General features: G+C 48.9%; 2 protein-coding genes and 2 long non-coding RNA genes across 4 annotated transcripts; 1 reads left to right on the top strand and 3 right to left on the bottom strand.

Moving 5' to 3' along the window:
* Window positions 1–756: 756 nt before the first annotated feature.
* On the bottom strand, window positions 757–10,895 carry RBM18 (RNA binding motif protein 18). The gene is made up of 5 exons (XM_014880094.2): window positions 10,689–10,895; window positions 5,156–5,282; window positions 4,530–4,616; window positions 2,721–2,806; window positions 757–1,372 (listed from the first exon to the last, which is right to left on the bottom strand). Exons 1-5 carry the CDS (start codon window positions 10,799–10,801, stop codon window positions 1,213–1,215), a joined length of 573 nt encoding a protein of 190 aa, XP_014735580.2. The 5' UTR covers window positions 10,802–10,895; the 3' UTR covers window positions 757–1,212.
* Window positions 10,819–24,621, top strand: MRRF (mitochondrial ribosome recycling factor). The gene is made up of 7 exons (XM_014880093.2): window positions 10,819–10,953; window positions 11,702–11,934; window positions 12,199–12,354; window positions 13,607–13,725; window positions 16,525–16,616; window positions 21,931–22,090; window positions 23,525–24,621. The coding sequence occupies exons 2-7, from the start codon at window positions 11,760–11,762 to the stop codon at window positions 23,600–23,602; spliced, it is 780 nt and encodes a 259-aa protein (XP_014735579.1). The 5' UTR covers window positions 10,819–10,953; window positions 11,702–11,759; the 3' UTR covers window positions 23,603–24,621.
* On the bottom strand, window positions 12,259–19,342 carry LOC148221407 (uncharacterized). The gene is made up of 2 exons (XR_015808023.1): window positions 14,164–19,342; window positions 12,259–14,053 (listed from the first exon to the last, which is right to left on the bottom strand). It is a non-coding gene; the product is annotated as an uncharacterized LOC148221407 (long non-coding RNA).
* On the bottom strand, window positions 19,371–25,575 carry LOC148221406 (uncharacterized). Its single transcript, XR_015808024.1, has 3 exons — window positions 25,229–25,575; window positions 21,243–21,314; window positions 19,371–19,814 (listed from the first exon to the last, which is right to left on the bottom strand). It is a non-coding gene; the product is annotated as an uncharacterized LOC148221406 (long non-coding RNA).
* Window positions 25,576–26,108: the final 533 nt, after the last annotated feature.

Genomic DNA, 26,108 nt, shown 5'->3' with positions numbered 1-26,108 from the left:
AGCAACTCCTGCCTGCACAAACCCGGGCTCTTTCCAAATTGTTTTCCTCCTCCTGTTTGAGACGACCATTAACCAGTTTGGGGGAGCAGCTCAAGAGTGAGTGATGAGGTCTGACAGGATTGGGGAGGGAAAATCAGACCAGTGTCACCTGGACCCGAGCACGTGAGCTCTCTGACATCCCCCTGGCACAGCAGTGTGCACAGAGAAAATGCTGCCAGAAAATGTTTTTTTCCTCAGATTTCTATTTTGCAGACCTTTAGGTGGAAAATGTGCTGCAGATCAGATGGTTCAGAGCGACGCCTTACAGATCTGTGCATTAGGTCCCTAGGGCAGTCCCAGTTCACCACAAACACTGGTGCCACCTCACACCAGAGGCAGCTGACCACCTCTGCCAGCCCTTGGAAACCAAAGCTGGGCAGGACAGGGGGCAAACACCGAGTTCAGGGCTTGGCAGATGTCTCAGAGGCTGCAGTTTCTCTCACACTGCCACATCTGGCTCATGAGGAGCTGCCACCGTCAGGGATCACTGAACACAAATGCCAAAGCTCAGGGCACAGCACAGACCTCAGTGGTGTGTAAATACACTAATTCCTACATGCAGGCACACACCTACAGCCTAAATGACACTGAAAATACCTGTGCTGTGTCATCACCATGTCATAAGGTAACACTGTGGAGTGTGTGAATCAAAATGCAAAATCAATTGGCTTTGGTGCACATAAAATATCGCATGCAGTTACTAAAGGTGCTGCAAGATCTATTTAAAATGAGTTTTATTGAAATGAAAAAGTTTTTCCATTATGACTACAGCATGTTAATCAAAACCAAGTGCTTCCCCTTCCATTAAAACATGAATTGGAATACATTTTGTTCAAAAATACTTTAAAAAGTAATCAGTTAAATGGAGTATTTTTGGATGTGCTTTACTCCGAACACTGGTTACTGTTTCTAATCTGGCTAATGAATGCACACTAACGAGAGGTTGCCTGTGTGTTCATCAGAGGCTTTGAAGGGAACCTATTTCTCTGAACAGCCTTCAGCTGTGAGCTGCACAGGCAGCAGCCTGCAGACCCTCAGGTGTGACAGAGGGCTGTGCTGGCTGTGCCCTGCTCAGGTGGCATTGTCCTTCCCACTCTACAAAAGTACAAAAGCACTGGAGGATTCCAGGTATACAAAGCAGTGTTTCTTGCTACCATCATCCATTCATAAGCATCATCTTCTGGATTTCCAGGCAGCTCTGGAGTAAGGAGTAGTCCTTTTCTTATCAGGTGGTTTGAAGTAAGAATAAACAGGTGCTGCAGGATATTCTGCATCTGGATTTTCTGCCATCATTTTCAGCTTGGCTTCAATGGCCTTTATTTTTGCACTGACACTGGAAAGAGAAAAAGCAGAAAGGAAATTGAGCTTGATCTTAGCATGAAACCCAACTACAGAAATCCAGAGATTCTGCTGACATGCGAATCCTCCCTGCACAAGGAGGGGCCAGGCAGCCCCCACTGCTGCATGCACAGCGAGGCAGGAATGCACTGCCAGAGCCCACACTGCTGCACTTCAACCTCTGCACGGGTTTGCTCCTCCCAGAGACACCTCAGCACCCCAAAATAACGGCCCCTGCACCTATTCAGAGCTTTCACGAGGACGCTGAGCGAGGTAAGAACACGACAAGGCTTCCTACTTCATGTGAAATGATGTCATTTCAGGAGCTCTGAGCATGTGCAGCAGAGCACAGCTCAGAGCAGGCTGCTGGGAACAGCAGAGAAATGAAAGCCAGACTTCCTCCCAACTACAGCCTGCTCGGGATGGGAAAACCCCAGACTCTAATTAGGTCAGGAAGAAACATTATTTCAGCATTAGCAGGGTTTATCCCAAAGGGAGAGGCTATCCTAGGTTACACCCCAAATTCCTAGGACTTTTGTTTTTTACTATTCTCCATTGGGTATGGACGGGGAGGAATGTTCCCTTCCCCACTGTGGCTTCTTGCACCATCCATCCTCACTGAAACAACCCCTTTGTGCCACCAATGCAGTTAACAATCTGCCTGACTCAAACCCCTCTGCCCTTTACTTCCTAGCCTGTTACTTCTGAATTACAAGCTCATTTTGTATTTGTGCAAATGCATTAATCTGGTCTTGGTTCCTCACAGGGTTCCACTGACACAACACAGAGGAAAACCACACACCCTTTCATACAAACTGTGAATTAGCAAAGCAGCTATGTGCTTTAGGTAAATGCAGTGGTTGGAGAATTTAACCACATCCCACAGACAAGACCTACAGGCAAAAAAACACTAGCAAAAAAAAGAATTAGTTTTATGTGAAGTACTACCTGTGACTTTGTTTTAATCTTCTGCCACTATTGTAGAACTTCTTGCTCATAAGCATTTTGCTGAACCAAATTAGTCCAGTAAAAAACCCAATTCACATGAAGTGCAGAGATTCTGGCCAAAGGAGCTGGAGTGCTACACATTCCCAGCTCTCCATCTCACCTCATTCCCCTCCTACCTCCCATTGGCTTTGCACGTTAGAAAACAAACTTCCAGTCTGAAGTATCCACATCAAGTGAGTGACTTCACAGGCACTGCCCTTTCAAAACCAGCTTTTTTGCCGTGCTAGATTTTTAATACAAACAACGCCAACAATTCTAAATCTTACTGAAATGGAAGAAGTTGGTTCCCTGCCAGTCCCACAGCTGGGTCACCTCTCACCCAACCCATCTCCTACCTTAGGTTGGACTGGGGTGGCTCCGTGCTGGAAGATGGCTCCAGACTGATTGGAAGGATCTTCTCATTTTTATTGTGATCATATCTCTGCAAGCAAGAGACCAAGAACTGAGTCAGCTGCAATTAGGAACAAAGAAACATTTCCCACAGACGGACTTTAAAGCTGGATTAACATCGCCTCAGGTTTTTTGGGGCTTTTGCTAGGAAAGATTTTGGTGGCCAAACACTGAAACAAATCCCAACCACAATATTTGGTCAGTACCAACATGGAATGCAGGCTGGATACTGAACAGTTACGTGCATTGTACTGTGGATCCTTAAACCTTATCCTGTCACTTCTTGTTCCCCTCTAAATAAGGCTGGAAGCACAGATGGTAAATTTGAAGGTAACTACTGCACTGTTTGCTGTGCTCTTGATGTGCAGAGCCAGAAGGTAACCCAAGCACATGACTGCACAGAACTGGGCAGTCCTGGGAGAAAAGATGTGGGAAAAAAGAAAAACATCAGTTAGGAACCACCTCCTTTCTGCAGAAGGCTGCTTGTGAGTCTGTCATCTCTGTGGGCAACGGGCCTCCTGAACTACTTGCAGTGTTCTGCTTCCTTATTTCGCTTGGCACAGAGTCAGGTTTGTTTTTCAGCAGAGCTGCTCAAACCGACAGCGTCTGCTGAGCCTTGGCCACTCATCCCAGAGCTGCTTAGCACCGTGCTGCTCTTGTCTAAAACAAACTCTTGTTACAATAAGCCAAAGTTTTGTGCTGTTAAGTCTTTCCACTCAGGGGTTGGAAAATGCCATGTGAAGTGAGGTGATTATTTCGGCATGTTCCTCCCCAGACCCTGGAGCAGCTGGGCAGACACTCACTCCTCCAGCTCACACTCCTCAGGCATCCGGAAGCACGTGGCACTCCAGTAGCTCCACAGATACGGAAAATGGAGACTGGATCTGCACAGGCTTGGATGTGCTGACAAGAGCCCTTGAAGTCAGTAACTAAAACAATGTGGTCTCCTTTAATAAAGATACCTGGTTTGTTTTTTTTAAGCATCCGAAACAGATGCACTAATATATTTGGTAAGACAAAGCAGAAAGCTGCTAGGAGGATAATCAACTAAAAGAAAACTACCCAAAGTGAAACAGCAAAAAGTATCTCCTGTCTGCCTCCCCCAAAATCTGTTTATCTGCAAAGAAAGTTATTCAAAATACATTGCTTTATTAAATACGGGATAGCAAATAACTGTAGGAGAAACAAGACAAAAATTTTAAAAAATTAAAATAAGGATGCTCCAGAAGGTACTGCCTAAGTCAATCTTAAAAACTTGATTGTTTATGTGAGGGAGCAAGGAATAAAAGGATATTTAGCTTAGATGCAGAGTATGTTACTCTAAAGTCAAAACTAATTAGAGCTGCTGCCACATAAGTGCTTTCAGAAGTGGAACAAAGTAACACAGTAACCGGTAATTGGGAATTTCCATACCTCTCCTATGCAAAAAAACCACAAAGGGAAGGATTCAAACTTCCAGCCAATTACTCACAAAGTTTGGGAGAAGTTAAAACATGGGCATTTATAGAAGTAATCTGTTCACACTGCTCTGAGCAGAAACCCCTTCCCAAGAACCCCAGGTTAAAAGGCCTGTCCTCACTCACAGCTAATCCAGCACAGCTTGGGTAGACAGGAGAAGCTGTAAACATCAAGCTATTTCCTAGAACAGACTGAAATTATTTTGCCAGGCCAAGAGTGCCTTGACAAGAAGGCTTTATTATTAAAGTTTTTCAGTTTTACAAACTAAAAGCAATCCTTTGCAGCAGCCAGCTTACCTTGACTTGTGCGTGTGCCCACCGCACCACCAATTTCTTGGAAAGGGCCAGCTTCCCATTGAGACACTGGATGGCCTTCTCTGCTTCCTGCACAGGAAGACAGCTCCATAAACAAACCAAGCCTTTAGTCAAAACCCACTCACATGGAAAGAGCCCCTTTTTCTTTGTTATTTAGCCTGCTGTAAGTACAGCTCACTGACAGCACAGGTTTATCCCACTGTATCCCAATCCAGGGATACCTTCAAAAGACTCCCAGTAACCAGACTTTATCTGCTTTGCTGCTCCACCTTGCTATGAATAATTTTCTAGAGCTAATTCACAGTGTTAGGGCTCTTCTGACATCCTTATCACCAGCTGCAAAATGGACCAAAGAACTGGCCCTTTCTGGTTAGCATTAAAAAGCAGGATTCAGGAAAAGACAGCAGAGGAGAAAGGAAATCACTATTGCTACTTCCAGGAGCAATCACAAAGTGGTTGTGACAACAGAGCTGTTAAAATCTGTGGGTTTGTGGAAACAAAGTATTGAATTTATCCTTTCCTGTTGTAGTTTTGAACTAGCATTAAAAAAAAAAAAAGGGAAAGAAGTCAGTCATTTATATCAGAACTTCAGATAAAGAGCAACTTACCTGTTTGGTTTCAAAGTTGACAAAACAGTAACCCCTGGGCTGCCCTTCCAGAGCACCAGACTTGTGGAAGAGAAAGTCAAATTGCTTTACTTTGCCAAACTTCTGAAGGAGTTTGAGGAGGTGGTATCTGAAGGGAAGAGAAAACATTTATGACTGTTTCATCCCACTGACAGTGAGGAGACAGAGAGGAACCCCTGACACACACCCAGAGCACATACTCACACATTCAGCTGTGTCACACACAGATCCCCAAATCCCTGCAGAGGAGGGTGCCCTGTGCAGCTCCCCTTCAGCATCCATAGCTCTGAGCAGCATTACCAGTGACTTTCCAAAACCCCAAGGCACAAAGCTCCCTCCCAGCAGTGCCAGCTGAAGGCCACAGAGATCTATTAATAGCTGCCTTTTGGACAATTATGCAATGCTCCCAAGGGGTTTGGGAGGGCTTTGCCTCCTGCCTCACTAAATCACTCCAACTTTTGAGCATAACCCAACTGTCCCCCCCTCTCTAGCCCTGATGTGACCACCTGAAGCTCCATCCCCTGTACTCCTGTCCCAGCACAAGCACTCTGAGCCCACAGCCCCCTGCATCCCTCAGCTCCTCCTGCTGCCCTCCCTCTCCTGGAACAAACCCACCCCTTCCCTGTGCCAACCAGGGTCAGTGCTCTGGCAAGGACACCCCAGGGCACACAGACACTTGCCTGGAAAAGATGGGGATGCAGGAAGACAGAAGAATAAATAGAACAACCAAGAACGGCCAGCCGACCTCAACAAAAAAGGCACCAGCCAGCCCTCAGTATCATCCAGCCCAAATCTGCCCGTGCTTCTGGCTCAGACAGCTTTTCAGTGACACGTTCATGGAACTCAGACACTTTTTTAGCCAATTATCTTCCTGCTATCCAGTGGGGAGTGTGCTGTTTCCAATAAAACTGGGGAAAGCCAGAGTAAATCTGTCTGCTTAGTATCTAGTGCACTGAGCAACTTAAAACAAGGAGCACATATGCTGTACAGGCCACATCTAATCCTGAAAGTTCTTTGCAGCTTTTCCTGGTTCCTAGGATTGAAGTGTTTAACAACACTGGCTGACCTAGGAGAAAAGTGACACTCATTGCTCCTTTACTGCCTGACCCCATCCCTGACATTTAAGAATTATTTAAGTGTTTAATAAGGGTGTCTTAGTCAGGACTCATCTCCCCAGCAGCTGTACAGTGTTTGTTAGCAAACGACGCAGTCTAACTCAAATTTTCAGTGTTTAAGGTAACACTCAGTGCTCAGAGAGCCCATCAGGATAACACCAGGCACTGGCTGAAACCTCCCATGCCCAGCCATGAATGGTCAGTAGTGGCCCAAGACAGCCAAGTGCACCAGGCAACTACAGGGACTATCCAGATGGGAAGGGCAGACAACATTTTTCCTAATAAAGCCTGATAGGATGTCTGAAAAGGGCCTTAGCCCTTTGTTAAGCTTCAGAAGCCAGGCAAGAAAGTTCCAGGAATGTGAGTCATCCCACAGGATGGGTCACGGTGGACATTCAGGATGTGCACTTTTAAAGAGGTGAAGGTGCAGCGTGCTACAGACGAGCAGTGCAGAAGGGCCAAGTTATCCCCCGGGGAACACACACATTGTCATTGATTATGGAAGGCTTCCTACATCCTTTGGAATACAGATGAAGTGCATGGTCTTCCAAGCAGCCTGTGAGCTCTCAGACTCTGCTCTGAAAGCAAGGGGAACAGAAAAGAGCAGGGCAGAGAAAAGGAGCTGATTACACAGTAGCCAAATTTCACCACCTCACACTTCCAGCAAGCAGACACAGATGTACAAGTGAAAACACCGACTTTGGAGACGTGATGTATAAAAAAACTCCACATGTTGGACTTCCAGAGCCTCCAAAATATGTCAGTGCACCTAAGGGTTGTTTCTGCAAACATGCTGCTACAAAAAGCCCTCGGAATTTCAGCAGTATGGAAATAAAATCCCTCCCACCAGGACACTGCTCCCCTTCTGGCCATCACAGAGGCAGGGGAAGGAGGATTCTCCCTGAGTTCTGCACTAAAAAACCCTGCAGCTGCCTTGTCAAAAGGAACTCTTTGAGGATGGTTTTTTTCTTTTTCTGGGAGCATCTGCATTCAAATAATATTTTCTTAGCAGTGAGGTGATAGCTGCTCCTTTAGTACAATTTTCATCAACAGTCTAGAAGCAACTTTTGCCATCTATTTTGCTTAGAATCCTTTTTCCAACCGTGCCTGCAATTTTACAACTTCAGGCCACCTCCTCTCCGAGGAACTGCTCTGAAATCCTGTATAATTAATGTTTTAGGTCATGATTATGGTTTGTTATTGTTAAAATATTGAGGGCATTAACAGTAACTTGACAAGTAGTTCTACAGGCCAAGAGGTACAGAAGAAGAAGACTGTCATGGAAAACCTGAAGCCTTCTTAAAAAAAAAAAAAAAGGTGAGAAGATGTAAAAAGCTTTACTATGGCAACAACTCATATGGCTCATCCAGAGCTTGGCACCGCTGTGGCCCCACCAGAGCCGCGGCCAACCTCCATCTCCACTTCCTGTCATCTGATGTGGCTGCGAGACAAACCTGCAGCTCCCCCGTTTCCTTTTCCTCCTCTCTTCCTCCTGGCACCCCGAGCGCTATTCAGACGCAGGCAAGGCTTCCTCTGAACAATGCTGTCCCAAGGATCCCGCGCGGGGACCGGGCCACATGCAAAAACTATTATTGCGAGGAATTCTGCCCCACCGGGAGCCAGCGGGGGGCTGTAACAACAACTTGTGCTCACATTGTTTTCTAGGTGAGACTCATCGAGATGGGATCCTCGACAAGCAGCACAGCAGCTGAGGAAGTTGAACACTCGCTACTTCATAGCCGTGGAAAATGAATGGGCATTGAAAGGCTACGGGAAACCAGAGCATGTGAAGCAGAGAGCTGAACATGGAATCTCTGCCTGTCCAAAATGCTGAGAAGTCTCAGAACAGGAGAGAACATTACAAACAGGAATGGGCAGGGGAGGCAATTCCAGCCCACCTGGCACACGGAGGTGTAACTGAGCTATGTGGTTTTGCCCCGTGGGGTGGGAGCACTGAGGGGGGATGAGATCACACACGGAGCCACAGCACATCCCCTGTGCTGCCAGCTGGGGCACAGATGATGGGGTGACACCAAACCACGAGGACCTGCTGCCATCCTCATGCAGACCCCGTGGCAGGGATCTCACAGCTTCCAGAGTGCCTGGAGACACCAGGCTATGTCACAAGCAGCTGTGAGGTCCCCTGGTGCCAGCTGTCCTCCCTCCAGCTGCTGAGAACACACTCAGGAGGCTCCCAACACCACCTGCTCCCACAGGCACACAGTGCTCTAAGGATGCTGGATAAAAAGTCACTCACAAACACTACCAGCAAGGAGGAATGCTGGAGAGCCACCACAACCCAGAGCACAGGGCATGTCAGCACCCCCAGCTGAGTCCTACTCACTTGGTGTGTGCAATAACCTCCAAAAGCATCAGCCCCCAGGCTGTAATCTGTGGGCAGCCCTACATTTATGAATGCCTGCTCCTGCAGCTTGTGCTCCAATGTGTACATTACCTATTAACTCCCCAGCACTTGACTGCAGCTCTAGTTTGCTCTTTAAATGGAAGTGTTGGATTGATTCAAGACTTTCTGATCTCATTTCTGCTCAAGAGAGTCACAACCACTTATTAACTCTGCCAACAACTCAATCAACCTTACTCAAATCCAACATAGAAATAACAAAGGCAACTCTTTATAAAACAGATAAAAGAGTAAATGCAGAAACACTTCGTTTTCAGGGGTTTGATTTAGTCATGTGAGTAGTAACCTCAACAGGAATAATGCAGAAGAACAACTAGAACTAGAGATGTAAGCCCTTAGCATGAGAGAATAAGGGTCAAGATGATTTACAGAACCTTCCTGACCACACACTTTCTCTACATTGACAATGTGTTAACAGGAGCTTCCTCTTCTTTTATTCACAAGGAAATGGAGATACAACATCGTTTGCAGGAGAGAAGAGCCGTTTTAAAGCAAAACAAAAAGCTATTATAAAGCCTAAAATAAGCAGCAAGCACTGTCACTCATCACTGGGCAAACTTTAAACATTTAGGAATATAAAAGCCCTGGAGGTTTGAGAACCCTGGAGAAACCACCAAACTCGCTTCATCCAAGCGATGAAAACAGCACATTTTGCCATATAAACCTATTACTTATCTGGCCAAGATTAAAAGGAACAACCTACACTGAAATGGTCTTTAATACCACTAAGGATCACCCTGGGAAGTGAAGGATCCAATGTACTCATACCCTTCACTCCTGCCCTCACACTAACCCAGGTCCTGAATCCCTGGGGACACAGCAAACAACACTCAAGAATTCCTATATCTAATTTCACGTGGTCAGTGAATGTGGACAAACCACAGCAAACCACAGAGCTGTGGGATAGAAGTGGTAATTAATGCAGAAACCTCCCAAAGCTGAATGGCTGAAATCACAATGCATTAATGATTCCATTTAGAGGCTATTAGGGAGCCGCTCTGTTCAGATGAACCACACTTAGAATAAAACCCCAGCACCTGCACACACACAAAAAGAACCAGGAAGAAAAAGTATTCCACGACAGGCATACACAATAGTTAATCAAAATGCTTGTTTGTTATGAGTATGTGAAGCCCAAATTGTTTTGGTTTGCTTTCCTTTTTGTACAACCTAGTGATTTCACGGCACCCTATCCAAACATTGGACAGCACATCACATTCCCTTGACAATTTAGCTGTTCAAATGTTATGCTCGCTCAGGAGATAATTACCCATAGCCTGGAGAAAACACGAAATACTCACACACTTTTGATTCGTGTATTTCCCCATCACAGCAGCCAGTCCCACCACTCCCACCTCCTCACCATCCATTGCTGCAGTCACTCTCCTCTGCTTAACTCACACCCGGCAAAACACCCAAACAAGGCTGGTGATTGACAGAGAATCCTGCCTGTCAGGTCTCCCCTGCCCACCCTCATTTCTCCACAGACCCCAACCACTCTGGCTACAATTTCCAGGGCTATGCTTTACTTTATCGTTGCTTGTACCACTGTCACCCTGAAAGCCTCCAGCCTGATATCCTACATTTCCCTAGTTTAGAGACCAGGGATGTTTGGAGCCCCAGGGCTCCCAGCCCAAGGGGTGCTTCAGGGGGTGCTGTTTGCAGGAGCTCAGGACGTGCCTCTGAGCCCCTCGGTGCGCGGAGGACACCCCACATACACACACACACCGACGGCCAAGCGATTCCCTGCCGGCAGCACCCCGGAGAGCTGCGGGCACCGCACTCGGGCAGCGCTCTGGCCAACGCTGGGCCCTGGGGGCTGCCAGGGCCGGGCCCGGGGAGGGGCGATGCGGCAGCGCCCGGGGGGGCTCGGTGCAGATGCGGGAACACGGCCCCGTCCGGGGCGGTGCCGCTGCGGGGGCGGCGCCGGGGGGCTCCGCAGGGCGCGGATGCCGGCGGGGCCCGCGCGGTCACTCACTCGGTGATCTTGGGGTCCAGGTTGCCGATCCAGAGGCGGTGCCCGTCCTGCAGCGCGCCCTCGGAGAGGATGGAGGCGTTCTCCAGCGGCAGCGCCTGGCGGCCCGGCTCCATAGCGGTGCGGGGGGCGGCCCGGGCCGCTCTCAGTCCCCGGGGGCCGCGGCCGCTCCGTCCCCGCGCAGGCCTCGCCCCGCCCTTGGCGCCGCTCTCTGACGTCACTGCGGCCCGGCCGATGACGTTATCTGGACGCGCGGGGCTGCGCTAAGGTGAGCGAGGCGGTGGCGCCCGCCCTCCCCCGCCTTCCTTCCCCTCCCCTTCGCCGCCCCCGGTCCCCGATCCCTGTCCCCGATTCCCGATCGCCGATCCCCGCTCCTCGGCCCGGCTTTCCACGGGCCACCGGGGCCGGCGGGCCGGGCCGGGGCGTCCTGAGCAGCGGGAGCGGCGTGGGCGGGGCCAGGCGTGAGGCGGTGTTAATGAGGGGCGGGGCCGGGATGGGCGGGGCCTGTGCGCACCTGCGCGGGACCGGCGGCACCGGCGGGGACCGGCACCGGCACCGGGACCGGCACCGAGGGTCAGGGACCGGGACAGGACCGGGGGTCGGGTGCCCCCGGCGCAGGGAGGGCCGGTTCCCCCGGTGGCCGCTCCCCGCTGCCCGCTCCGCGGGGACCGAGTCCCGTCTGTGTTGCCGCAGCTTTGATCCGCAGCTGCTGAAACTCCCCGGAGCCTGCCCAGGCTGCAATAATCCCTGTGAATGTGGGGGTGTCAGAGCTCTTGAGACAGAAATTAAAGTTCCAGCCCGGCTGATGTGCGAACACCCGATACCGGGCTGAGCTGTTCCTACTTAGCAGGCCTGGGTTTTGTGTCAGACATCTGGGCAGATGTGCAAAGGCCACGCTGATACCGCGGGCACGGGCTGGCAGCCGTGTGCCCTGTGGTCACTGCAGATCCCCACGTCACTGAGCTGTCACCTTGTCCCCACAGCCGCCACTAAGAGCTGAATCTGTTTGGTTTTAGCACGCCAAGCTGCACGCCTGCCTTTCTCCTCTCCGGGTGGATCAGAGAGGAGTCAGCAATGGCGCTGGCGCTGAGGTGGCTCCGTCCTCTCCCGTCCCTGCTGCACCGTTCCTCCTTTGCCATGGCCAGGGGGCTGCCCCAGGCTGCCAGAGGCTGCCCAGCCCCGCTCCTGGAGGGCTGCAGGCAATGTGTCCAGCACATGCTGCTGAGCAGACAGCTGGCTACCAAAAAAGGTAAAAATGACAGCTCTTTTCACGGTTTTGCAGCCTCTCTCTCTCAATATTTAAATATTTTTAATATATTTATTGATTTTGGCTGATGTGCTCAAATGGGCCACATTTTTAATGAGCTCCTTACTCATTAAAAATACAGTTACTCTGGTTTTACTTTAGTTTATTTTAGACTCAGTTCTAAATCTGACCAGATCTTTATCTTTTTTCTACTTTCTAATTAGCTTGTCAGAAATAGAAACTAATTTTTTTTTGTGTAATCTGCAGCTAAAGGTAAAGGGCAGAGTCAAGCCAAAGTGAATATCAGTGCTGCCCTAGTTGAGGATATTATCAATTTGGAGGAAACCAGTGAAGATATGCAGGCAGTCATAGAAGCTCTGAAAGAAGATTTCAACAGAAATCTCAATGTTAGAACCTCACCAGGTTGGTAACTTCCTTGTGTGATGCTCTGTAGCCTTGTAAATAAGGATACAAATCCTAGTAATGGACAACTCAGATCTTTTCAAAATCAATTTTCTTTTCCTGGAGTTATCCTCTGGGCATCCAGTTCCTACAACCCTGACATCCCCAGCTAGAGGCTTTCTTCACCCTGAGCTTGACCAGGAAGGATCCATTTTTGTTAATAGCTTCCTGGAAATAGCTTTTTTAAGTGGGAGATGTCAAAAGTGTCTAAGTGAACTGTTTGCAGATGTGATGGAGAAGCAGGTTGTCAGCTAATGGTGCAGTAGGGCAGGAAAAATCCAATTGCCATTAAATTAGCCTTTTGGAAATTGCCATTGGGCTGGTGTCTGGCATATACAAACTTTTTTCTGCTGTGTGTCTTTGTGGCTAGTAACCCATACAAGCCTTGTTCACTTCATGGATTTTGTGTTTTTGGAAGAAATGTGATTATGTTTGACTAAGCTACAGTTACTCTAACATACTCTGAACATATGCATTTGTAAGTGTATCAAGTTTCAGGGATAAAACTTAACATTAAACAATGACCAAATCTGAATCGTTCACCACCCCAGCTCTGGCAGGGGCACTTCTGTCTATAATGGAGCTGGACAGCATAGCTCAGTCTCTTAACTATTTCGTTTAACCATAGGTATTTTTTTTAATTGCACTGATAAAGTACCTCCTGTCCCATGTGCCTTTTGGCCTGTTAACATTTTACAGCAGAAAGTAGAGAGCAGATTAAGAGTAGCTCAGGGAGAAACTGAATACTTTAAATTAGGCAGTGTACAACCCCCCTCTTGGGGCCTGGAAAAAAAAAAAAAAGAGGGGTTTTAAGAGAGCACTGCTAAGTTAAAGACAATATTTGTCTTGATTTTTATAGCAACATTTTGATTTTCTTTAAGTTGTAAGAATTAAAAAATAACCATTTCCCTTTAATTCTTAACAATCCTGCTTAGTTTTCCTATTCTAGTAGCAAAAACAAACAAGAGTTTTGTTTTCATGTTTTTGTGCTTTAGAGCAGCTTTGAAATATTTAACTGGTGAATACACAGGGGATGCCTGGACACAAACAGCACCTGAAGTCTGAATAAACAGTGTTTTTTCCTTTGTAACCTCTGGATTTTGCATGGCACAAGGGAAGTGGGACAATGTGGACACGTTTCTCTTCAGCATCACTGCACACTGTTTTATCACTGTTTTATCACACTGAACCTCTCTTGTTTGGTTCTTTTGAGGGGCCCTGGATCACATAACTGTGATGACAAAGGATGGGAAGTTTCCTCTGAACCAGCTGGGACAGATCTCACAGAAGTCACCACAGCTCATGATAGTGAACATGACCAATTTTCCAGAGGTGAGGACACACCGGGAGGGGAGATAATTGCCAGAGGAGCAAACAGGTTGATGCTGAGCACATTTTAGGCATTTAGGCAAAATCAGTCAAACGTGGCAGGGCTTCAGGCTCGGGCTGGGCTGTGTCACTTTGAGCTGACACAGAACAGAAGGGGCATTTTGCTGCTGACAGCAACTCCCCAGCCCCATGTGGCTCTCAGAGCAGCTCACCTGCAGCAGCACAGGGTCAGAGGAGAGTTACTGAGTGCTGTGGTTGCTCTCAGGGTTGTATCCAAGGAGTGCCACAGTTACAGGGGTTTGCTTTGCAGGCGCTTTCCCCTCAGTTGGATCTGCAAAACAACACCAAGCATCGTGGACCAGATGCCTGAATTCACTGTTCCCTTCCAGCCCTCCCTATTTCCCATGCATTTATGAGAAGTCTGAGCACACACACACTCACCTGAGCTGCACACATGGCTGCAGTGCTGGATCAGCCCCTTGTATTCATTTCAGTTCCTTGTCAAGACGTGGCCATGCACAGAACCAGACGTGTAGTTGCAATTTGTGCTGGGGACTTCATCAGATGCCTCTGAATCTTGCTTATGTGTTACCAGGGCTGGTGATACCCCTGAGAGTTCATGAGAGAAGCTGCTGATGGAGCCTGTGACCTTCTGAACAGCTTCCCTGGTGGGACTGAGCTGGCTGGTGCTAAGTGCTGTCACAGAGCTCAACCCAGGCACTGCTGAGCTTGGCCAGCTCCTCCCTTGGCAGCACCTCCAGGTCAGAACCCAAATTAGGGGCTCTGGTTTATCTTCTGTGAGAGACAAATTCTTTTAATTTTCTGCAGGAGCCTTAGACCTGCCCCTGGATAAGGCAGCAAATCCAAACCCCAGCTCAGGATGAAGCCCTTGTGGTGCCCTGCAGCAGGTCCCTCCTGGGCACAGGGGAGCAGGAGTGAGCAAGGTTAACAATTCATCCTGCTCCAGGGCTGGAGCTGTGCCAGGCCTTATCTCTATTTATTTTGCAAAGGCTTTTCCCGATTAATTAAATCAGCAAAGTCTCAGAGGAGGTCAGTGTAAGGCACTTGATGCATAAGTGTTTCTTAGAGTGTATCCCATGTGTATGAAGGCTCTGAAGAATGGAGGCCCCTCATCAGCGAGGTCCCACAGAGTGTCAGCACTGACAGGGCCAGGGAAGTCCCTCCATGGCTTGTCCCATGTCCAAGCAGGAGCTCAGGCTGAGAAATGGGCATGTGAGAAATTAAATATCCTCCAGATAGCATTGCCTACATTTGCTTTCTAAGCCAAAGGACCTCTTGTCACTTGAACCATTTCTCTCACTACAGTTGCTTTATACCCATATCTGTTTTCTGATAGATTGAACTAAAACCGTTAGAGACATGATCACTTCATGTCATTATTTACAGCATACAGACAGTAGTTCATTACATTGAGAAGCAAGTAAAATTGCCTAAAAAGTCTGAGAAATGAAATAATCAAAAAAGGACTTGCAGAGCCAAAGTTTGTCTTCCCAAGAGTTATAAAACCAAACAACACTGGGTTTTAAATACAGTTATTTTTTTTGCAGGCTACAAGAGGATGGAGGCAATACTGCAATATTTTCCCTTCTCTCATTATTTTCCTCTTCTATCTCCTCCAATATCTATGTTAAACAACACAGTTTTTACTGAGTATTTCTTTCCTGCAGAACAGGCATTGTCCATGGAATAACACATTGACATTCCTAACGTGCTGAGATCATTTTGGTTGCATTTTCTCTGCCCTTGTAGTTTCAGGGGACAGCAGTTGTCTCCTACAGAATACAGAGCATTCCTACATTCTCCTACAGCAGAGCATTCATTTTGTTCAGTGATGTCACACCTTAGGGACCTGAACAAATCTACAGAGCTTTAGTTTGTCCTCCTCAGCTGACAAAAGCTGAGCTTTATAAATACAGCCTGAGCTGCATAAATACTGCAGCAGCCTGGAGCTAAAGTTAATGATGGCAGAGAGTATCAGAAATAACATCGTGCCTGGTAAGAAACGTGAGTGCCACAGGAAAAAAGACTCCCGAGTCGAGAATGAAGTGACCTGGCAGAGCCCTGTGGGGGTTCTTGGCCAAACTCTGCTTTAACCCCAAAGCCTGGCACTCTGTAGAGGTGCACCCACACTTTGTGCCAGGGCTGAAGCCTTTTAATCACCTTGCAGTCACCAAGCAAACCTGCCACCCACCTTCTAGGCACAGCAGAGTGTCAGCCAGCGGCGGGAGAGTTTTGAGAAGTTAATCCTCAGTAATAAGCTGTAAAATAAACAGAGCTGGGCACGAGCACTGCTTCTCAGCCATCTGCTACTGCCCTGCTGTCCTGTGGTCAGCTTGTAGTGCTGAAGTGGTTAAGTTCGTTAAGGTTTCAGAATTGGCACTGGGTGATTTCTAGGGGGAAACATGCAACTGGAATTTTTAAATGCTCGGAATCTTTCATCTCCTTTGCCACAGTCAGGCCCTGCCTTGGGAATTTATTGCGGTTTCACTCTGCGTTGCCTCAAACCATTCAAATAGTTTCAAAGAAGCAAAGCAGTTTTCTTTTGTTGCTGCTTCCCTTCCCCTCTCCTCCCTCCGTGCCCCCCTACCCCAATAGGAGCAGCCATAGTTTCCCATTCGGTTTGATCAAAGCTCTCTGCACCAATGTAACTTCCTGATCTTACTGGTAACACAAGTAAATGTTTCCATGTCCCATGGAGATGGATTGCCAACTATTGACAGAGTTCTGGCATATGGCAATGATTATTTCCTAATTCCCTTTACCTTTTGATCTGTTTTACAGAGCACAGCTGCAGCTGCCAAGGCTATAAGGGAGAGTGGCATGAACCTGAACCCAGAGGTGGACGGGACAGTGATTCGGGTGCCAGTTCCCAAGTAAGTATTGATGGCCGAGCTCATCATCGTGGCAGGATAACACAGAACATTGCTGTGAGTGCCCTTCAGAGGGTAAACATGCAGGATTGCTGAATATCCCCATGCAGCTGTTTTCCAAAGAGCTGCAGTCCGGGTTTGGGAAAAAATCTGAGCCCTTAGAAGCATCTTGTGAAACCTCTTTGGAGTGCCTGAGCTCTAAGTCACCACATCTTGCCATCTGATGATTGGTCTTATTTTTCATCTTCCCTCTGCAGACGAAGCTTGGTCCTAGCTTGGTCCCTGCAGAGAGAGCCAAATGCTTTTGAAAGTGTATTGCTTTAATTCAGGGGCTGATTCTTTGCTGCCCTGCTCTAAATTCCTGGAATTACACCAGCACAGAACAGCAGCGTTGAACCAGTAGTTTCAGGGGAGAGTAGCACCTTGCTGCAGAGAGCACTGAAAGGAACTGATGAAAGTGAGAAGGAGATTTATAGCTTTGACAGAAAAATCTGCTTTTTTGTGTAATACACAGTGTGTAACTGGTGGCTGTATGGAAAATTTGGTCTAGGGCTGGAAAAGCAGATTCCCCTGGGCAAGGGCTGAGCATCACTTCCCTCACCCAACACAAATATCCCCCAGACCTTGGACAAGGCAGGAGGTGCTGCAGCATCCATGCTTCAGTTTGGATGAGAAGTGATCCTGGCCCTGCCTGGGAATGGGGCTCCATTCCCATGGAATCAGAGACCTCCCAGCAGCTCCACCCACTGACACACAGAGCCTGGCACAGGGCTGGGGGGCACAAGGAAAATTCCCGAGTTCTTGTGGGTGCTCAGACTTTATGGAGCATCTGAACACCCTGGCCAGGTGTGGCTGGGCACGGTTTCACACCATGGGAAAGACAAACAGCTCCCACACGGGGCGTGCACAAACCTCTTGCACAAGCAGGTGACTTCTTGGCAAAGATGAACCAGGTCTTTCTTGTGCTGCAAATCTCCTTTAAAAAATTCTGTGGAATTTTCCCCAGCGTTTTGATCAGAGAAGTCTAATTGCAGCTTTCCGTTGCTGTCGGTGAGAGGGAATGACATTATCATTCTATTTGCTGATTCTCCTTCCCTGTGCTCCCTGCCCTTCCCCCATTCCTCAGGAGAGGAGGCAGAGGAGGAGGAGGAGGGCACCATTATCTTCGTAATTGCTGAGGCTCCCGGCTTGCTGCACAGTGGTTTGATTGTTAATGGGCACTTGGGTCATCCTTGAATACGAATTGCAGGGGAGGAAACTCCAAAACTGCAAATCCCAAGCTTTAACAAAATACTGTGTTTTTAAACAAATTTGTACGGTCTGTCACTATCTTGGGTGGTGCTGCAGAGTGAAGACAAGGCTTCTCTTCCCAGGGAAGCTCTGCCTGTGCTCCTGTGTTCCTCTCCTGTGGCAGGGTTGCAGCTCTTGGTCCCTTCATGGCAGTTTGGGAGCCTGGGAAATCCTGAGCTGTGCTCTCACTGGCACCTCCAGTCCCTTTTGCTCTCTAGCTCCATGTCTGGGGCTGTGGGAGTTCCAGCCTTTTAAAACCCCCTAATGAAAACAGCAGAAATAATTATATCCCTCATTCACTTTTTAAAATTTTTTAAAAGTTTTGCATTATTTCCAGCAGTTCATGAAAGAATATATGACAGAGAGGTGCAGTGAAATTGCAGAATTACATCAGGTGGGCAAAATTAGCAACAAATCAGAAATGAAGAGACAATATTAATATTGGTTCTGCAGTCTTTGGTTCTGTCATGAAGGGAGGCACAGTAAAAATAAAACCAAATCCAAATTGTCCTTACCTGTTATTATAACCACTCTTTAGTCTGACCTGTCAGCTGGACACACGTGTCATATTTTACCTTGTGCAAATCCAGCTGCACTCCAGAGTGTTTCAACAAAGCATTTAAAAATGGAATTTGCTTTTCAGTATTTATTCTATCCGTTTAGTTTTTGCAATGCAGTTTTAACAGAAAAAATACACTCGTGTCATTGGTGTTTACTTCTGCTGCCTGCCAGGATCCCTCTGCTCCCCAAGGCATTCTCCTATTTGTGTGGCTAGCACTGCATAGGCAATATTTATTTGTATAAAAAGGAACCTCTGAGGGTTTAAAAATAAAAATTAAAAAAAAAAGAATGAAAGAAAGAAAACCATCCATGGGAACGTTTGTATTGGTTGATCTCGTGGCCGAATTTGACCTGACCTTGTGTCTTTTATGGTATTGCCTCATTTTTAGATTCATCTTTTTTGGACCTATTGTGTTACACTGGATATTGTTTGTAAATCAGTAATATTTTTACACATGCTTTACTGAAAGCCAGATGACTCATTTGAAAGTTTAATGACTCATTGTGAGCCTTTTTTTCCCTTTGCCCTTTAAGAAATAAGCAAAGATTCCTACTATGGGGAGAAAGGACCAAAAAATGTCATTTGAAAACACCCCAAAGCTGTTTTGAGCTGCTCCTGCTCATCATCAGGATCCTCTTGCTTGTGTTTTATTGAGCAATAAATGTTGCACCCTGTGTTTATCTGCAATTATGAATGCAGAGTGTTTAGTTTAGCCTGCTTTCCTTTAACTGATTCCTCTCCTTCACAGGAAATTCCTGGTGTTGGAGGTACAGAAATGGCTCTTACCCAGAGAAGTGCCTTGGGTCGCTCTCCCTGAGGGTCTGCCCTGCCACACGCAGGGGTGGGACATTGAGGGCTGCAGTGCATAAACCCCTGGGGCTGGGGGAGCCAGAAAAAAAAAGAAGTGACCCTCCCTGACATGTCACTCACCAGGCCCTGCCCCGGTGCAGGCAGGACAAGGCTGTCCCTGGAGAGTGGCAGGGATTGACCCTGCTGCTCCATGGGCTGCAGGGGAGGGCAGCTGCCCGGGACCTTGTCCTCATTCCCCATCTGACCCCCTTTCCCCAAGTTCATTTCACACTTTGTTTTGCCTTTAAGAGGGGGTAGGGACAATGGTTACTAGACAGAAAAGAAAACATACCTAAGAACAGCTTAAAAGTCCCAGATCTCGGGGCAGGATTAAAGCAACTGTCCTTAGAAACCTCAGGCCTGGCTTGTGTTGATGGATTCCTTAACCAGAAACAGCATCTGCTTGGAAAAGTGTCCGTTTCTGGCATTATTGGTAGCATTGCTGAGAATTTACACACAGTCTGGCTGGAACATAAAACCCGCTGAGAAACTCCCCGGCACTGCGCGGTGATAAAAAGAAATTGGTGTTAATAAAGACAGACAAGGAGGCATGAAAGCTGTGACCCAGTGCCAAGAAGCAGAGGAAATCTGGCAGTGCTGCATAAACAAAAACATTTCCTTCAAGGCTCAGCAGCCCCGGGCAGGCGAGCGATACCCTCGGCACAGCTCGGAGCTCGGGCTCCCACAGCTGAGCAGCTCCCTCCCACCCAGCAGGAGATGGGAGAGATTCCCAGCTCCCTCCTGCAGGCTGAGCAGCCAGGATTGACACCCTGCTTCCCCCCCAAAAGCTGCCCGAGAACGTGACCTCACCCAGACCTGTGCCTGTGAGCTGGATCTGGGGGTTCCAGATGTGCCCTGGGGTTCTGGCTGGGGAGGTTGGATGTGAGAAGCCCCGGAGGCATCAACGTTGGGATGCAGGGGAACCACGAGGATCCCTGCTCCCTCTGGGGCAGGCATTTGGACCAGGCTCAAGCCTGTGCTGACCAGAAGCCTCCTGCCACACGTGGTGAGTTAGGCTGGAGATCAGGGAAAGGTTCTTCCCCCAGAGGGTGGTGGGGCTGTGTCCAGGCTCCCCAGGGAATGGGCACAGCCCCAGGAGCATTTGGACAACACTCTCAGGCACTGGGTTGGATTTTGAGGTTGTCCTGTGCAGGGCCAGGAGTTGGGCTCTTCCAGCTCAGGGTATTCTGAGATTCCATGTGACATTCCCTGGCCAGCTCCCTGCACAGTCCCTCAGCAGGAGGGGCCAGGCTGGGGTGCCCTGGGTGCCAGGGCTGGGGTTCTGCTCTCTGGCTCTGCCAGCTTTCCTGGCCATCCCAAATTCCTGTAAATACTAACTGCTTCTGGGAAACCTCTTCCCTTTGGCTCTGTGAAATGGGGATGGCTGCCAGAGACCTGGCTGTGGGGACAGACTGAGGGTCCAGCTGTGTCCCCAGAGCCCCCCATAACCCACAGCCACTGTGGGGCAGAGCCCAGGGACTCTCACCCCACATTTCCTGAGCTCTCTCTGGAAAGAGTCCTGGCCCCAGGGTTTTGGTGACCCAGGCTGCTGCAGGCAATTTCTAAATACTCCTGTGAAATGTTTATTTTGCAGTATCACCCCCACGCATTCTCCTGCTAGTGAGTCTCAGGGAATGCACTGGGGTTTTTCCTTCTGCAGGCAGTCTGGAAACTCCAAGAGCTGTGAAAATAATTAAAATATTGTTGTTAAGCACTAGCAATTGACAGCTGTAGGTGCTGGAGCATGACCCGAGCTGAGGGGACACAGCCATTCCTGAGCCTTTTTTGATGGCCAGACCCTCTCATCACCAGTTTCCAGTTCGGGATAGAAAGTTGAACATTTTTGGTGACACCACAGCAGTAACTGGCCCCACATCAGGGGGAAGGTTCACTGGGAGCTCTCCTGGGCTGAGTTACCTGTGGCTTACCATGTCCAGCAGCATCCTCTTGTCAACCCAGGTGTTCATATCATCTTGGTGGGAAATCCTGGTCATGGTGAGCTGGAATAAGATTGAGTGAAAGATGAACTCGTTAACTTCCAGGTACATAATTCAGGCTCTTCAGCTGCAGGGAGGCAAATCCAAGTTTCAGGAGCAGACATTTCCTCCTGGCTTTGCAGTTTGGTGCTTTTTAGGATGACACTTTTCAGTTCCATCTTTCAAGTCTGGAGCTGGATTTTTCCTCTTTCCCACACATGCTTTGGCAGCAGGAAGTAAGGAAAGTCTGAACATTTCAAGATGACTTTCAGGCACTGCAGCAACAACTATAAAGCAAGATTCAGTCCAAGATCCCCAGCTTAGGGCTGGGCTGGAAATTTTCCATTCTAGGCTCAAGACTTGCTTCCCTGGGATGCTGTGCAGAGCTGGCAGATTTTCTCAGGTGGACCAAAGCAGAATAAAAACATGACCTGAGCTGTTCAGTCCCTCTGCCCTGAGACACAGTGTCTCCACACAGAGCCAGCTCCATCTTAAACCAGCAGCTTTTGTGTGTCCCTGGGCAGGACAGCACCAGTTGGAGAGGATCACTCATTTACCCAGAATCCTTCACAGAAAATAAATCTGGCTGTGCTACACATGACACTGCTTTTCCTTTCTATGTTTTTCCTCTCTCTCCTAGGGTCACGAGAGAGCACAGGGAGAGCCTGGCCAAGCTGGCCAAGCAATCCACCAACAAATCCAAAGAGGCCCTGAGAAAGGTGAGAAGCAAAAGCATCACCCAAGTAAAGAAGTTCAAGAACAAAGTGTCAGAAGATACCATCTGGCTGCTAGAAAAGCAGGTATTTTTTCTTTCCTTCTGCCATACAATGGTGTCCCACAGCTCAGTGGTTTGTCCCAGCCCTTGCTGACAAATCCTCAGCACTGAGAACCCAGCAGGGCAATGGACAGCCCTGGGCTGAATTTTTGGAGCTGGCAATGACATTTGTATCTGCTTTTTCTTTGTGAAATTTGGAGCCTCAATCTCAAAGCCAGATTTAGGATATGAACCATTGTAAGCTGACACAGGGAGAAAGAATTCCCCAAAAGCTTTTGTGCTACAAGGGATTGTTGCCCAAACCAGCAGAATTTAGGGGGTGAAACAATCCATGACCATGGCTGTACCACCATTCATGCCATGCCTGGCCACTGCAAATGTGTTAATGAGCATTGCTGTAGTTGTTATTAATGAAAAGGCTTGCAAGATTATCTCTGTTCAGAGTTTTTGGCTCCAATTCAGGAAAATACTTAAGCACATGCCTAATTCCCTAAGAGCAGATGTCACTAAAGTCAATTACTTGGGCATAAACTCAGGCACAAGCCTAAGTGTTCTGCTGAATTGATGCCTCTGAAGGCAGGCCATTACTTCTTAGCTGTTTGTTTATTAACAGCTAAAGTTAGATACATTGCAAATGCTCTGGGACAGTTCTCTGTGTGCTCACAAAAATAAACATCGATATACAGAGCGTTTGTGCAAGCAGGAAAAATGGCCATGCCATTGTAACCAAATCCTGTTGGGAAGCAGCTCTCCCAGAACACACAGATGGTTTTCTGCATTGGTAGAGGTAACATCTCCACTGGAATTTTTTTCTTGCACCCAAATTTTTCATTATGAGCAAAGGTCATTGTCAGACCCTGCAGACAAGTAAATCTTAATCCAGTGAAACCAGTGCATAACACACAGTGTACTCCAGTCTTTACCTGCCTGCACATTTTCATGCCTTTTGTACTCTGGCCATGTCCATCTCTTGTTACCAAGAGAGCTGATCCCTGGGCAGGGCTTGAGCAATCACCATTTAATTTCTTTCTACAAGAAATAAACAGATTGTTATATGATGTGTGAATTCCTGGCGTGTGCACAGGACATTACCTGTGTGTTCCTGTAGTGCTGCCAGAGGTGACAGCCCCTCTTCCCTGGTGCCAGCACCAGCAGGTCTCTGTCTCTGCCCTGAGTCTCTCTGTTAAACCTGACCAAGCCCCCTGTGCAGCTCAGCCAGGAGTTTGTGTGGGCATCTCTTTTCAGAGCCTTTGACCAGTCCCTGCTGTCACAGCGTGGGTGCCACGCTGGCACAGATCCCTGAGGGCTGGTGGGAACCCCCAGGACGAGCCAGTTATTGCCCCAGCACTACTGGGGTTTCATTGACACTTTAAGCTTTGCTCCAAAGGGTGATTTGGTCACTCCCTTTAAACTGTGGCATCACCTCACACAGAACTCTGATTTCACTGTCTTGCCACAGATCCAGCAAATGGCAGATGAGGCTGCCACGGAGATGGACAAGCTGCTGGCAGCCAAGACCAAGGAGCTGCTTGGATAAACACCATCCCCATGGCCACACTCCCCCTGGAGCAGGAATGGACTGGCACACACTCCAGCAATCTCAGGGATGGGCAGGGGCAGCTCTGTGCCTTGGCTGCTCCATTACCTACCTTGGGCTGTGCTGAAGGGAAGGGGGAGCTCTCCTTGCTGTCATTTACCCAGGTGGGTACAGAATTGGATGAACTGAGATCAAAAATAAAATATCAGAAGAGCTGGAGACTGCTAGAGGCTCAGAGGAAGGACTGCCCTGCTCACTTTGTGCCTCATCTTTGCCCTGCACCATCAGCCCCCTTGAGCCAGGACCACCCACGAGAGGAACCTGCCTGTCCTGCTGCAAACATCAGCATTTATTTTTGCTTGAAATAAAGCCAGAATGAAGTGTGGAGTAGCAGCCTCACGACAGCCAGGTCCTGCTTGGTGTGTTCCCTTGGCTTCACGTGTTCCAAGCAAGCATTTGCCCTATGGCATGGCTGGCAGCTGCCAGCAGAGTGGGAAGGGATGAGAGAGCTCAGCACAGGGTGGGCAAGGGCTCTGTGAGGAGAGAGAAGACCTAAAGCCAACACAGGAACTTCCCAAAAGCAGCATCTGCCTCCTCCTCTCCTCCTTTACAAAATGCCTGTGAGTCTCTGGCAGCACAGATTAGGGCTTGGAGGAGGCACAAGCAGAGCAGGTCCTGAGCACATCACACAGCTCAGCCCCTCTCTGTGAGCAGGTACTTCCCGAGGGCAGCAGATGGCCTCAGTGGTGGCAGCAGCAGGAAGGTGGTGGCAGCCCCCCAGCCCTGCTCCCAAGGCATTTGGGTTCAAAGAGCACCAAGTGCTCTGCACTCCTTAAATAAACAACTCCCCAAAAGTTAGTTTGTGTGCCGCAGGGAGGGGGAGGAGGATGAAGGATTTGCTCTGCTAGGGCCCCACATGTCAACAATTTCTCTGCTTTGTGTATTTTGGCCAAAGCCCTTACCATGATAAATGAATAAAGGAAGATGGCGAGCCCAGGGCGGTTCCACAGCTCGGGAAATTGCTTTCAGCCGATTACTGGATTTCTTTTGACATTTATCAAATGGGCTTTTTTTCTTGCCATTGTTGCAGCCTCAGCATCCTCAGAGCAGCCTGGGCTGGAAGGGTTTCCCTGATACCTGCCCAGGAGCAGCAGCTGGGAGCTCCACAAAGCCAGGGCAGGTGGAGAACTGCTGCTGCTCATGGAGGCTTCTCCAGCCTCTTCCCATTCTCCAAGCCCTTGGGGTGCTGGCAGTGGGCTGGTGGAGGCAGGCAGTGGAGATACAGGGGGTCATGTACATGGGAATTGCCCAAATATTTACCACTACACACGGAATAAAACCTGTGGTAAAACTACCCTGGTGCTTGGCTGGGGAGCCCATTTACCTGCATCACCCTCTCACCCCTATGCCCTGCATCAGGCCAGGAGCAGCCCAGGGCCCACAGGAACTGCTCTCAGCCCTGGTACCACCAAAGCAGGGCAAACAGGACGTGAATCTGGGGAGCTGTGCCCCCACTGTTCATCCTGCTCCTGTGGGACAAACAGAAAAGAACAGCACAGCCCCAGCACCTCCCAGCACACAGAACTGCAGCAGAAGCACCCAGGAAAAGAGAGGATGGGCACTCACCATCAGCTGGCTCACAGGACGGCCCTGGAGAGGTCCCACTTTCCCTTTGCAGCATTAATCACCTGCTGCTCCACATCAGGAGCTGCAGCACAAGGTCTGCCTGCTCCAAACACTCCTCCACTGGCACCAGCGGGAACCTCTCACTTGGTTCCAGCCTGGATTGCACCCAGAGCTGATAAGAAGCTGCAGCTGATGCTGTTGGCGGGTGGGAAAGGAGCTCCAGCTGTGCCAAATAACCCAGGAGGGGAAGGGACATGGGCCAGAAAGCAGCTGGGCTGCTTTAATTTGGGTCGGTGTCAGTGATGCCACATCAGCCACCTCATGGTTTGGCCTGGGCAGGGCAGAGGGTGAGGGGGGGGCCATGGCCGGACCCCCTCTGTCCCCTGGGGGGGCTACTGTCACAGGGACCCCTCTCCTGACAGCATCTGTCAGCCTGGGCCACTGGCAGCTCCTACCTGGTGGGCACTGCTGTCACCTGGAGGGGTGGGGGGGTCCCCAAGGCGTCACTCCCAACACCAGGAATACATCCCTGTGCACATCCCTGCTCAGGACAGACCTGTGCCCTCCCCAGGCTGCCCAAAGCCACTCTTAGCTCCACCAGGATGTCCCAATGCTCCAAGCAGCTGGACAACACCAGGGCACACACCAGGCTCCTGCCAGCTCCTGGACCGAGCCCCGTGGCCGCAGAAACAGAGGCAAAGAGAAGGAAAAACTCCAAGGAAGCTGGAAGCTCTCGACATAGTTAAAAAACAACATTGCTCTTCAAAATAGATGTGATTGCGCTCCTTGTGAGTCATCGAGCAGAGACACCAAGATTGCTTTGTGCCAGGGACGAGCCGGGCGCTGATTGTGCCGCCCGGATTTGTATCCAACAGACCCT

This window comes from Sturnus vulgaris, chromosome 22 (assembly GCF_052056855.1).
Source record: "Sturnus vulgaris isolate bStuVul1 chromosome 22, bStuVul1.hap1, whole genome shotgun sequence".
NCBI lineage: Eukaryota > Metazoa > Chordata > Aves > Passeriformes > Sturnidae > Sturnus > Sturnus vulgaris.
The sequence above is the reverse complement of the archived record's forward strand: the minus strand, read 5'-3'. Positions and strand labels throughout refer to the sequence as shown.